This window comes from Salvia hispanica, chromosome 5 (assembly GCF_029641045.1).
Source record: "Salvia hispanica isolate PSC_SH4W2 chromosome 5, Shi_PSC_v1, whole genome shotgun sequence".
Lineage (NCBI taxonomy): Eukaryota > Viridiplantae > Streptophyta > Magnoliopsida > Lamiales > Lamiaceae > Salvia > Salvia hispanica.
The window spans coordinates 36,751,746-36,766,003 of record NC_142696.1 but is presented as its reverse complement, the minus strand read 5'-3'; the positions used below and the strand labels follow the sequence as shown (position 1 = coordinate 36,766,003).

The 14,258-nt window shown below is 36.7% G+C and overlaps 2 protein-coding genes across 2 annotated transcripts; one reads left to right on the top strand and one right to left on the bottom strand.

Moving 5' to 3' along the window:
- Nucleotides 1-85: 85 nt before the first annotated feature.
- On the bottom strand, nt 86-2,422 carry LOC148926754 (uncharacterized). Its single transcript, XM_089059238.1, has 3 exons — nt 2,374-2,422; nt 467-1,245; nt 86-250 (listed from the first exon to the last, which is right to left on the bottom strand). The coding sequence occupies exons 1-3, from the start codon at nt 2,420-2,422 to the stop codon at nt 86-88; spliced, it is 993 nt and encodes a 330-aa protein (XP_088915364.1).
- Nucleotides 2,423-7,496: 5,074 nt separating this feature from the next.
- LOC125187982 (putative calcium-transporting ATPase 11, plasma membrane-type) lies at nt 7,497-14,241 on the top strand. The gene is made up of 7 exons (XM_048084688.2): nt 7,497-7,787; nt 10,648-10,702; nt 10,793-12,789; nt 12,864-13,022; nt 13,104-13,275; nt 13,386-13,684; nt 13,764-14,241. The coding sequence occupies exons 1-7, from the start codon at nt 7,608-7,610 to the stop codon at nt 14,067-14,069; spliced, it is 3,168 nt and encodes a 1,055-aa protein (XP_047940645.1). The 5' UTR covers nt 7,497-7,607; the 3' UTR covers nt 14,070-14,241.
- Nucleotides 14,242-14,258: the final 17 nt, after the last annotated feature.

Genomic DNA, 14,258 nt, shown 5'->3' with positions numbered 1-14,258 from the left:
CTCTTACACGCTTAGCTCTATTCCTGCTGGGTCCTGCACCGACTCCTCTGTTCACATCTTCCAATCTCCTTGCTTCCTCTTCCACCTAATACTTCTCTTTATCTATCCGGTCCTCCAATCTCCCAGTACCGAACTGGTCGCGCTCAGCCTCCTCTCTTTGTTTTAAGTTTTCCATCGTCCAGCCTTTTATTGTTGGCCAGGCCCGGCTGACTTGCCTCCGGATGTGAACCACGCGGTGCACATACGCCATCTGATAAACACAGAGTTGCAAAAGGTCAATAATCAAATATTTTGTATGCTTAATGCATGCATAAATTATTTTAAAATGCAAGAAATGAGGGACAATAATGCATAATTTAAACAGAATATGAAATATGATTATGTATGAACACATTCAATAATGCACGCTCTTATTTGCTATTAATGCATGTAACTTCACTTTTAATGCAGAAAGGGTTTCACTTACCAATAAAAAGTGCATAGGCCCGGTGAAATATACAGTTTCACCTCTCTTCCATGTAGGATAGGTGAACTCCAATACTGATAAGACGTAGCCACACCAGTTGAGATTCCTAATCTCATCAACGTCGTCGATGAAATGTAGAATCTTTGGCTTCAAATTACCGTATGTCGGCGTCTCAATTACTGCATTTTCTAGCATGAACATGAACATCCGTCTGAAATCAGGACCACCGTTCACCTCCTGCTTAATCAGTTTCGCAACTTCACCCGCTATCATTTTGTAACGACTCTTTCCACAACGTTCTGCAACGTAGTCGTTGAACTGGAATTCGGTTTGCTTATCAACTGGCCTTGAGATTGGTGTTGGCCCTTTTGGAAAACCTAGCGTCAGATGGACATCGTCCTCATCGATCGTCAAGCCTCCACCCCCACACAAAGGTATCTGGCAGCGTGCAAGATTCAATGAGTTGAGAACCCAGTAGGCGATGTACCCGGGGATCTCGCTGATGTTGTAGTGTAGCATGGCCCCGAATCCAAGTTCTTCCACTGCTTCCTTTTGCCGTGGGGTAAGACCTTTCAAACAATTTACAAATTCTGTGGTGCTCCTGGTGTATAAATGGTCAACCTTTTTCCCTCGTGCCTTCCTCTTATCCCCTTCTTCAGTTGAGGTACTAGCCTCTTCCCTCTGTTGTTCCTTAAGTCTCTCCCTAAACTTTTGTGCTATTGGTAAAGGCACTACATCATCCACAGCCTGATCTATATCCAACCTTGGATGTTTGGAAGCTGCAAAAAGGAATAAGTACACAATTACCATTAATGCATAATAATAACTGGATAATGTACTTAATAATGTAACAAAAACGTGTACAATTTCTGGCAACATTTAATCAGATATGGAATATATTTGTAATGCAAAAAAACATGACCAAAAATGCAGCAAAAATGTAAAATAATGGAGAAATCTTGACTACAAGCCATCTACTAACTGTTAAAGTTCTGTTAGCAGCAATGTAGTCTTCCAACCACATAAGCACTACAACTACACACCTTCATGAACATAACTAACACAAACACAAATAATGCAGATAATGAACCTAAATAATGTGAAAAAAAGGTAAACCACCTCTAGCAACATTAAAGCAGAGATGAAACACAGTTGTAATGCAAAAAGACAGGAACAAAATGCACCAACATGCGTTCATAATGTATGAAACTTATCTCTAGTCCACCCTATAGTTGTAATGCATAAGAATAGGAACAAAATGCACCAAAAAAGTTAAATAATGTAGAAATCTAAACTGCAAGCCACCTACTAATTGTTAAAGCTCACTAAGCAGCAATGTAGTATTCCAACCACATTAACCACTAGAACTGCACACCTTCATCAACAAAACTGACACAAACACAAATAATGCAGAATAAGAACTGTATTATGTAAAAAAAGGGTAAACCACCTCTACCAACATTAAAGCAGAGATGCAATACAGTTGTAATGCAAACAGACAAGAACAGAATGCATGAATAATGTTTATAAATTTGCAATCAACAACAATAATGTTGATATCCCATTGAATAATGCATAAAAAGGACTTAATAATGTAACAAAAAGGTAAACCACTTCTACCAACATTAACAAAGAGATGGAATACATTTGTAATGCAAAAAAACAGGAACAAAATCCACAAAAAATGTCCACAAAGTTATCAAACTTCTGTGCAGCCGCACTGTAGACCAAAAAATGATGAAACCGAAATAAATAATTCAGAAACCACTTGTAAGAACAACTACACAGTAATGTAAAAGAGTTGTAATGCAAACAAATAACCATAAAATGCACAGCGAACGTTAAATAATGAACTACACAATGAAAAATCACACTTTCGATTTCGTATAAAGGCGCAGCATTCTCACCTTCGGTCTGCGTGGGCTGGCTCTTGTAGGGGCGTCCTCTTTTCGACATCGCAAAACTAACACACAGAACAACAACAACAACAACAACAACAACAACAACAGAAACCGCGTTAGAAAACACACAAGAACCACAAAAAAGGAACATTTAAAGCAAAAGTGACAATAATCGTCAAATTGAGGACGAATACAACCCAAAACCCTAACATTAAACCAAATTCAACTCACAAACCAACAATAAACATCCAAATACTGAAAACTCATCATCTAATGCTCACAATTTCACATTTATCATAGAAAATTTACTAAAAATCGAGACTTCATACTCGTACCGTATATGAAGATCGGAGATGTATACTTGACCGACGGCGACCGCGCTCTTAAAACTGAACTGTGAGACTGGGAATCGTCGACCCACGTCGCTTTTCACTGTAACAATCGAAGTCACGGCCGGTTCAAAGCAATTTCAACGGCGGCGGCTAGGGTTCAACTGGTTTGGAAAATTGAGAGAATTGTTTCTGTTCGGTGTTTGATTTGATAGAATGGGAGAGAGAGAGTAAAAAGTTGGAAAGGTGTATCAGAATCCCGCTTCTTTATCGGGACTTCCGTTTTGAAACGTGTTCCAGACAATATGTTTTTACTATTATAACCTTATAATGCACAGAATGTTACTCATAATGCAACACAGGATTAATTTCATAAATCTAATCTTGACCGTCCAATACTATAATCTAATGGATGTGATTAAGAAGGAAATGGTATCTTAAGGGGTAAAAGGAGCTTAATGTTCCCCTGTATTTTTATGGGGCAAACTTTTTTTAATTCTTAAAGTTTAAATAACAACATTTACATAAATAAAAATATAAACAAAATTTACACCAAAATACATAAACAAATTACTTACTAAGTAGTTAATCAATTATAAGAATCAGAAGAATGATTTAAATACTAGACGAATAAATCATAAATCAATTACTTTGAAGCATTGAATTAAGAATCAAAACAAATGAGGATTTAATTCGCCAAAAAATAAACAAAGCGCTGGCGGTGGGAGTCGAACCCAAATCTTCATCATGCGAATACCGTTCCAAACCATTTTCGCTAAGTAATGATTTGTAAATTATAGTATGAATATATAATATATAGCTATATCAAAAATAGCTGGGGTTCCAAGGATCCCCCATGTACCAACGTATGTCCGTCTCTGCTAATTTGGAGGCATTAATTGTTCTTATGAGTTTAAAAATGAGTATAAAAATTACCTGTTGGAGATACTCTTCAACTGGTGTTGCCTCTGCAGGAAATACATCTTCAAATGTGGTCTGTACCAGGGAGAAGTTAAAAAATGCAAACGGATGAACATAATAAATTCAAAAAAATACTGAGGAGAAAGAAAGCTGGAAGTGATACATGAAGAACATGATGTAATTATTTTCAAAATGAAATAAACTTCATAATAAACTGTAATTAATTATTCGGCACTACGTACATTTGCTATTCTGCATAATATTTTCAGAGGATATATATATAATCAAGTTGAATAGTTACTTATCCTTAACAGAATGATGTTAGTTGAAAATGAAAAAACATAATGAGGGTTTTGGACTTTAGGGTTTAGCTACAAAAAGTCATATTAAATCGTAGAAGAGTGTTTGCTTAACGAAAATGTCAGGAAAGTATTGTAGAAGATCCGCTCATAGAAAATTAAAGTGGACGTCCAAAAAATCTAGCTTTGAAAGAGTCATCGCTTTTATTTGAAGTTACACACCAATCCTTGAGCATGGAAGGCCCATTAATGAAACCTAGTAGGACTACACGTTGTTATTTGGTTTCATATAGAGTACTCTACTTGCTAGTGTTCGTGCAACCTCGAAGCCTATAAAAATGTCATTTTGATTATTTATCGATAGTAAACATAGCACATTAATTATTAATTACTTACATACTATATCCGTCTATAAAAAATAATAGAATAAGTTGTAAATGACACGTGTTTTAAAATAAAATCATGAAAGTAGAAGAGAGGGAGAAACTGTACATGAAAGTATTGCTTGTGGATTGTAGAGTCTGTATTAGTATTTAATTGTTTAAAACTTTCTATATTTAAAATTAGTCTAATTTTGATGGACTACCCAAAATAGTATACTAGATCTACTTTTTAAGGATGGATGTAGCATTAAAATTATTACTTCATTCGTCCTATTAAGTGCTCACTTTTCCTGCTTTAGTCCATCCCCCATTAAGTGTGTTCATTTTCTTTTTTTTTTACCATAAATGATAAGTGAGCTCTACATTAATCCACTCATATTTTATTAAATACTCTCTCCATCCCATCAAAGATGGCTCGTTTCCATTTTTTGTGTGTCCACATACTAAAAATAGAAACACATGTATCTTTACTTTATTTCTTCTCTCTTACTTTATTCTCTCCATTTAACACGCAAAATAAAGTTGCATAAAATATCGTGTCAATTAAGGATGGGATCATCTTCATTGGGATGAAGGAAGTATAAAACTATAATCAAGACAGGATAAAGTAATAGAAATGAAAAAGTAGAAATAGTATTGTTACTATTTTAGAATACGTTTCATTTTTAATAGGACAGTCCATAAAAAACCGTTTCATTTTTAATGAGACGGATGGAGTACTATATAAAAATGAAATTAATATTCCACTTGCTTTTTTAACTAACAGTTTTACATTTCTTAAAACTCGTAAAAAAAAGTGAACACTTTATGTAGGACACATGGAAGAAAACATGGATACACATGTTATCCGAAATTTCACACAGCAAATACAAAAAACTAAATTTCTACAATTGACCCCTCTCACCTTAGCCAGGTTCCAACCTCATTTTTAAACCGTCGCAACAACTTTTTTCATTTCAGCACTAACACCTTAAAAAAACGTACTCCATTCACCTTAACAACCTTTAGGTTACTTTTAACAAATTTTGATGATTAGAACATTATATTATGGGCATAATTATAAAATAAGGCTGCATTTGAATTGGACTTTATCTTTCATTTAGATAAAAACACAACCAGTTTATAATATTGATTTTCTTGATTTTCTATTTTTATTTGTGGTGTTTGAATTGATGGCATATTATCTTTAGTCCTTACTAACATACGTTTGGTTTGTTATTTAAAGCCACATTATAGTAGAAAATTCCAAAACTATTCTTTGACATTTTCTATATTTTCGAGACTGAGGGATTTACTAGTAATTTTAGGAAATCTATGATTAAAATAGTGTTGCACATATTACTATCACTCAATTTTTATAATAATAAAATAATCATTTTCATCTTTAATTCAGCGGGTCCTTGCCATTGAGTTGGTCACACATAAAGTTTAACCAACAAATCAAATAATAGATTGGACCATTAATATACTCTAGATATTGCCTAATTATCGATTCAAACACACCAGGATTCAAAGCAATATAATGGTACTCTATTCAATAGTTCGTAGAAAACAAGGGACAACCGTATTTTGATTTGATCAAAGAGTTAAATTAATATACTATTTTCGTCGATTAAAAATAGAAATTTTCTGAACTTTCTATTTTAGAAAGTGAACTCCACAATCTACTAACACTACCTTTTCCTTCCCTCTCTATTACTTTATTCAATTTTCTCTCACATTCTCTTATTTTACCAATTACTCCCTCCTCTTCAAAGAATATGCATTTTGAGTTCGGCACGGATTTTAATGTAAAATTGATAAAGCAAGGAGAGATAGAGAGAAAAAGTAATTAAAGTATTGTTAACGGAGAATGAGTCACATCTTATTGAAGAGAATAGACTTTCCAAAATTAGAAAGTGCATATTCTTGTGGGACGGACTAAAAAGGAAAGAGTGCATATTCTGTGGAACGGACTAAAGAGGAAAGAGTGCATATTCTATGGAACGGAAGAAGTATTTTCTCTTACTTTACCAATTGTGTATTAAAACCCATGTTGTTTCAATAGTTTCTATTCCATCTATTTCATTAAAAATGAAAGGTTTTCCGTTTTTGTTGTACCATTAAAAATGAACGGTTTTAATAGAAACAACATCATTTCTACTTTTTCATTTCTCTTACTATATTTTCTCTTTATTAACTCACAAAATAACAGTACATAAAATATCGTACCAGAAACTAAATGTTTTATATTTATTAGGATGGAGGAAATATTTTTCAAAATTTTTAAAATATATTAGATTAATTTTGAACTTTAAACCATTATAATATGTAATTTTTTACAAATTTGTTTAACATTAACCATAACATATTATTTAAAATAAAAAAAAGTACTCCCTCCGTCCCCGATTAAGAGTCACACTTTTCCATTTCGGTCCATCCTCAATTAAGAGTCACACTTCATTTTTACCATAAATGGTAAGTAGGTCTCACATTCCATTAACTCACTTTACTCACATTTTATTATAAAAATCAATATAAAAAAGTAGGTCTCACATTCCACTAACTTTTTCAACCAATTTTTCTTTACATGTCTTAAAACCCGTGTCCGGTCAAAGTGTGACTCGTAATCGGGGACGGAGGGAGTAATATGCACCAAATTAAATAAATATAGGGATATTGACATCTAATATCATGAAACTTTAAAAAAGTTGGGTTTTTCCCACGAACTTTAAAATTGGCAAATAATATCACGAACTTTACTCCGAGTTTGTTTTTTCCCACGAATGAAAAAATTCATGTTATTTTAATAGATTGAAGAACAATTTTGGAGGGTGTGCTTCAAGAAAAACTATCTTCAGATATTGAAAAACTTGAAGCTCTCAAAATTGTTGCCGAGAAATTACGAAAATAAATCTGAATCATAATATTATTTGTGGGAATTTTTTCATTGGTGGGAAAAAACAAACTCGGAGTAAAGTTCGTGATATTATTTGTCAATTTTAAAATTCGTGGAAAAAGTTCAACTTTTTGAAAGTTTCGTAATATTAGACGTGAAAATCCCATAAATACATTAGGACTTTATAGTGTAAAAATAAGTCAGAATAGAATGATGTGACGCAGAAGTAAGAAAGAAAATTCGCGGCATAAATCAGAAGCGCGTGGAGCCGCGTTCCACTGGTGTGGCGTGTACTGTGTATAACCGTACAACAGAACAGCTTGTATAAAAGGTATTCACTTCTCTCTCGTTACCGCATATCACTTTCCATTTTGCACTCTAAAATGGACGCGGAGTGACCGTACGGTAGCAAACTATACGGTATCCAGAAATGGAAAGGTTCATTCCGCCGGAGTTCGACTTAAACCACAAAGGCTGCAACTCAGAGCACGCGCAGAAGAGGTGGCGCAACGCCGTGGGGAAACTAGTGAAGAATCGCCGCCGCCGCTTCCGGTATGCCGCCGATCTCGAGAAACGCTCCGAAGCCAAGGAGCAGCTGAGAAGACTAAGGGTAAGCATACTACTTTCGTCTCCGATTAACTTTCTCTCTCTCTCTCGCTCTTTTGTGTTTTTGCTGATCGTATAGTAGTAGTATAACACACGCGATGTTCGTGAGCTTCCATTTTCACTTTTATTTTGCAGTAATTCTCATACTTAAAAATTCAAAATTATTGACATTTTTTACTTTTCCTCCCAATTAAATCGCTCCTTCATTTTCACACTGAATCCTAATTACGATTGTAATTACGTAGATTATCCTTCTGTTTAGCAGTAATCGTGAATCTTACTTGAAAATTCAAATCATTTGTGATTTCTTCCTTTTTCATTTCATTCCATTCTCATTTTGAGACCAAAAATAGCAATAAATTAAAGGTAAAAAAAAAAATTCATCTAAAAACTTTAGAATTTAAAGAGAAGCACGACTTTTGATCTAATCTGATTTTAGTATGCTGTTACATGGTTATTTCTTCTGAAAGTATGATTAAGGTGGTAAAGTATGATTCTACAACAATATATACCTACAAATATCTGCAGTTGACATTTTCTATTGGACGGTTAATGTTGACTATGAAAGCCATATCAGCCACAACTTTCTTCAAATATAATTATTAACCTTCTAATTTACAATAGCTTTCTTAAATGAATTTTAGTGAAATCATGAGCCTTTTCTTCGTAAGTAGGACCATTTACAATGTGGTTCGATAATGATACAGGAAATTAATCTATGTTGATTGGAACAGTTAAAAAAAGCTTGTTCATACATTTGAGCTCTCAATTAAGGCTAAATGTGATATAGGTTATAGGTAGTTGTAGGGCACTACCACATATGATAATTATGGTTACCATAAAATTTCCCAAATGTGCTATGCCCTAATTTTAAGTTTTTTCTTCCAAAATTTTTAAAGAGAACGTAAGTTTTGAGTACATGTTTCGTTTAAAGTTGGGAACAAAAACAAAATTTATGGGATCAACCTTTGCTGCCTCCATAATGAAATTATTCTAGATTAGTTTTGTAATTAATTATATTGAATTCTTAGAAGTTTTTCTCAGTCTAGGATCCAAATTTTAATTGTAAGTTAATCTAAACCACCGTTATTAGGCATTTGCAAAGTCAAATCTAAAAAGGACTTTCGAATCCTATTCTCTGTCTCTTCTTTTCTCATTATCTTGATAAAAAGTTGGTTTGTTTTTCATTTTTAATAAAAAAAAGTTGAAACAAAGGAAAAGGAATATTGTCTCTTTGGGGCTTGATCAGAATTGCTAGAGTCTATCTAATCATGCGGTTGATAATCAGCAGACGAGATACTACTATAATTAAAGATTGCTACTTTCTTGACTTGTAGTTGTAGCTTCTTAGAAAAGGCAATCGAGGAAATTTCCCAGAAACTTACGACCATCTTGATATGTAAATAGCCTTACTAAAAGGACATGCAAGTACAAATACTACAAACATATTAAAGATAGTGTGAGAAGGACATTTTGGCTATTTTTAGTGGGCAATTAATTTTTTGCTCAGAGGCCAATTAATAAGAGGAAATTTCCCAGAAACTTACGGCCATCTTGAGTGTTGCGCGTCTGAAGGATAATCTTGGTTTCGACAAATTGGTATATGAGATTCCAATGTTTAGCGAAGTGCCAATAAATATGCTAAATTCGGTTGGGGAGGGGAAGGGGGAGTTGGTAAAGTTGTTTTTCCCAATCAATAATGAAAAATGAAATTTGTGATGATTGTGACTGGCCAATACAAGTCCATGAACATTAAGTCCATGAAAAATGTTGCGGTTTCAGCTCAATCTCAGCTGGAAATACAATACTTCTCCCACACTCACACACCACAACCAGAGAGCACACCAAAACAACAATTTATAAGACAAAATGTAGAAATCGAATGGTATGGAATTGATAATCAACGGACAATAGGAATTGATGACGATAAACAAGATAGAAGTAACCAAGGTAAATGCTTCGGATCCACGATCCTCAGCCCAAGCGCTCAGCGCACACAACACACATTTTTCATGAATGTCTATCAACGAAGAGAGTCTCTGCATTTATTCTCAATCCGTTTTCCTTCTCTTTTATTTGCATTTAGAACCCTCAACTTTCCTTCTCTCTCATTTCTGTCGAGCTGACGTGGCCCTCCAGCTGGCATATCAATTGAGCCGATTGAGCTTAGCTTCTTCTCTTATCTATAATTTGAGACCGTAACAATAATCTTGGTAAAGTTGTTTCTTTGCTGATGTTGTTTTGCCTCAGCATGGAATGTGAATTATCACTTCATTTTAAACAATCTACCTGTAAAACTCTTTCATTTCAATCATGAAAGCAATTAGCAATCTACCTGCTGAAGTTATGGAATGGAGTCTTTACTTAACAGCCAAACTGGGGAGGCCACAAGTAACATTTCCAAAAGTAATTACCTATGAAACATCCGACACATAGTAATTAATTTGATTGGTAAAAGCAACTTCATGCCACAAGTATCTCTCTTGGTGAATCTTGGAATTGTGGTGGACTTTTATTTTGCAATGCAACCTTGCTAGGGAACATATATTTTGCGATCCCAACTTGCTTCGTGGCCTTACTTCCGATTTCATTGACACATGCTGCTAGTTTTTCCCCACAGAAACACTCTTGCAATGGTGAAGTATGACATAATGCACTTCTATTTATATATAAGCAGTGGTTCATCAAGAGAGAAACATCTGCCCCTCTTGATTTTGGTTCTGTTTTTAGTACTGATGCTGCAATTTCCAGTTCTTAATATGAGAAATGTGCTTACTTTATCTCAAAGCTTTTCATTCAGAATTATATGGCTGTCTCCATTTTATTTTTTCGTAATCTGATCATATTCCTTCCGTTTTTACCAGGAAAACATTCGTGTATCTTTTGTTGCTTACACTGCAGCACTCAGGTTTATAGAAGGTATATTCTGGTCATGCTTAATGCTTATATACTCGGTTATAATGTAAGAGCCTGTTTGATCCATATGTGCATTTTGCCTTTGTCTAATAGCTGGACAAGGAATCAAACCTCCCTACGAAGTAGACAGTAGCTCCAGCAAATCCAGTGAGCAAGATATTGAATTGGAGTTGGTGAATGGGCTACAAGAAGAGGCTAGATTTGCAGGATTTCGGATTGATCCAGATAAACTTGCAACTATAGTATCTTCCTATGATATCAGGACATTAACTAAACTCAAAGGAACTGAAGGGCTTGCTGAGAGATTGAATGTATCTCTACATGAAGGAGTTAACTCCGAGGATGTGCCCACGAGAAAAAGTGTTTTTGGTCCCAATATGTATACTGAGAAACCATCCAAGAGCTTCTGGATGTTTCTATGGGAGGCTTTTCACGACGTGACACTCGTGATACTTATAGTCTGTGCCCTTGTCTCTGTTGGAGTCGGCCTTGCCACTGAAGGTTGGCCGAAGGGGATGTATGATGGGCTTGGGATCATACTGAGCATACTCTTGGTCGTTATGGTCACTGCAGTTAGTGACTACAGGCAGTCATTGCAGTTCAAGGAGTTGGACAAGGAGAAGAAGAAGATATTTATCCAAGTCACTAGAGATGGAACTAGACAGAAGATCTCTATATATGAATTGGTGGTTGGAGACATTGTTCATCTATCAATTGGAGATCAAGTTCCAGCAGATGGGATTTTTGTAGAAGGATACAATTTGCTCATTGATCAGTCAAGTCTCACAGGAGAAAGTGTTCCAGTAAATATATTTGAGAAACGGCCTTTTCTTTTGGCAGGAACCAAGGTACAAGATGGAACAGCCAAGATGTTGGTGACTACTGTTGGCATGAGAACTGAATGGGGGAAGCTGATGGAAACTCTCAGCGAGGGAGGAGATGATGAGACCCCGCTGCAGGTGAAGCTGAATGGTGTAGCAACCATCATTGGGAAAATCGGGCTGGCTTTTGCTTCTTTGACCTTCCTCGTCTTGACAGCAAGGTTTCTTGTCGAGAAATGGCTAAACCACAAGCTTAGTATATGGGGCTCGACTGATGCTGTGACACTTTTGAACTACTTTGCAACTGCAGTGACTATAATTGTGGTTGCAGTGCCAGAGGGGCTTCCTCTTGCAGTGACACTGAGTCTTGCTTTTGCAATGAAGAAGCTGATGAGTGAGAGCGCACTGGTTAGGCATCTCGCTGCCTGTGAGACGATGGGTTCTGCTACGTGCATTTGCACTGATAAAACAGGAACGTTGACAACGAACCACATGGTAGTGAGTAAGACATGGATTTGTGGAGAAATCAAAGAAGTAGATGGCAGTAGCAGCATCGGTGCATTGGATTCTATTATATCAGGAGCTGTGTTGAAAATTCTGTTGCAGGCAATATTCAATAATACAGGATCTGAGGTGGTGAAGAACAAAGATGGGAAAGTTTCCATTTTAGGCACACCTACGGAGGCTGCAATACTAGAGTTGGGACTGAACCTTGGTGGTGATTTTGATGAGCAGCGCCGCATGTGCAGGCTGCTGAAACTGGAGCCTTTCAACTCGGAGAAGAAGAAGATGTCCGCTCTAGTGGCTCTGCCAGATGGCAAGCTCCGAGCTTTCTGCAAAGGCGCGTCTGAGATTATACTCAAGATGTGTGACAAGAGCATCAATGCCGAAGGGGAAGTTGTTCCATTGGGGGAAACACAGGAGAGAAATGTGTTGGATGTGATCAATGGTTTTGCCAATGAAGCTCTACGAACTCTCTGCTTAGCTTTCAAGGACATTAATGATGGAAACAGCATCCCTGGTCATGGATATACGCTTATTGCTGTAGTCGGAATCAAAGACCCCGTTCGACCAGGGGTGAAGGAAGCAGTTCAGATTTGTCTAGAAGCAAGTATCACTGTACGCATGGTCACGGGTGATAACATCAATACAGCGAAGGCAATAGCTAGAGAATGTGGGATTCTCAAAGATGACGATCTTGCAGTTGAAGGTCCAGCATTTCGTCACAAGACACCCCACGAGATGAGCCTAGACATACCAAGAATTAAGGTGATTGATAAATATACAGGCGCACACTAATGCTCTTATTGACTGTTTACAGTGGTGAGTTCTTGAATGTGCAGGTAATGGCTCGGGCGTCGCCCACTGACAAACATGTCTTGGTGAAGACCTGCAGAGGTTTGCTTAGAGAGGTTGCTGCAGTTACTGGTGACGGGACTAATGATGCACCGGCTTTGCATGAGGCAGATATTGGACTAGCTATGGGCATCGCTGGGACAGAGGTTGGTTTGCAGTCTTCTTTTATGCAAACTTAAGTAGTTCATTTGTATTATGTTCTCAAAAACAGTTTGAAATAAATTCAGGTTGCAAAAGAAAGTGCTGATGTGATTGTGATGGATGACAATTTCTCAACAATTGTCACTGTTGCAAAATGGGGGCGTGCAGTGTACATCAACATACAGAAATTTGTGCAATTTCAGTTGACTGTTAACATTGTTGCTCTCATGATCAACTTCATATCTGCTTGTGCCTCAGGTAAACTTGAGTGTTTCTTTTCTCATCATTATTATAATGGGAGATTCAGAAAACTCTTGAAATCAATGAGTTGCAGATGTAACTCGTTTCGTTTGTTTCTGAAACTCTAGGATCTACGCCCCTCACCGCTGTGCAGCTTCTGTGGGTGAACCTAATCATGGACACTCTTGGAGCACTTGCTCTTGCCACCGAACCACCGCATGAAGGCCTGATGAAGCGGCCACCTGTGGGGAGGTCGGAGAGCCTCATCACCATGGCCATGTGGAGGAACATCATTGGTCAGAGCATATACCAACTGACTCTTTTGCTAGTCCTCAATTTTGCTGGGAAGCAAATCCTGGGACTCAATGGCCCTGATGCAACTGCTGTGCTCAACACTTTGATATTCAACGTATTTGTGTTTTGCCAGGTAACTGACTATGTTTTCATCAAATCTTGAACTACACAACATTTTCTTGAAAACTTCTTATTTCCCTGTCTTGATCCAGGTCTTCAATGAGATAAACAGCCGTGACATCGAGAAGAAAAACATCTTTAGAGGCATATTTGGGAATAGGATATTCTCAGGAATCATAGTCTCCACGGTTGTATTCCAAGTAATAATAGTGGAGTTCTTGGGTACATTCGCAAGCACTGTGCCGTTAAATTGGCAACTATGGTTGCTCAGTGCATTGCTGGGGGCCTTGAGCATGCCCATTGCTGTTGTATTGAAGTGCATTCCAGTTAAAGGGAAGCATGATGGTGCACGAAACAACGGTTATGAGAGGCTCCCCAGCGGCCCTGAGTCTGCCTGAATATGCATAATTGTGAATTGTTTGCTGTTTTGGAGGATTCCACTTCACTTGCTGGCTGCCATATATGTTTAGATCTAGAAGAATCTCTCTCTCTCTCCTGTCTGCTTTGTTCTATATAAGTATTCGACCTGTAGTTCCTTTCTATTAATAAATCTCTATTCCACTTTACAAATTGAGCCTGTGTTTTTC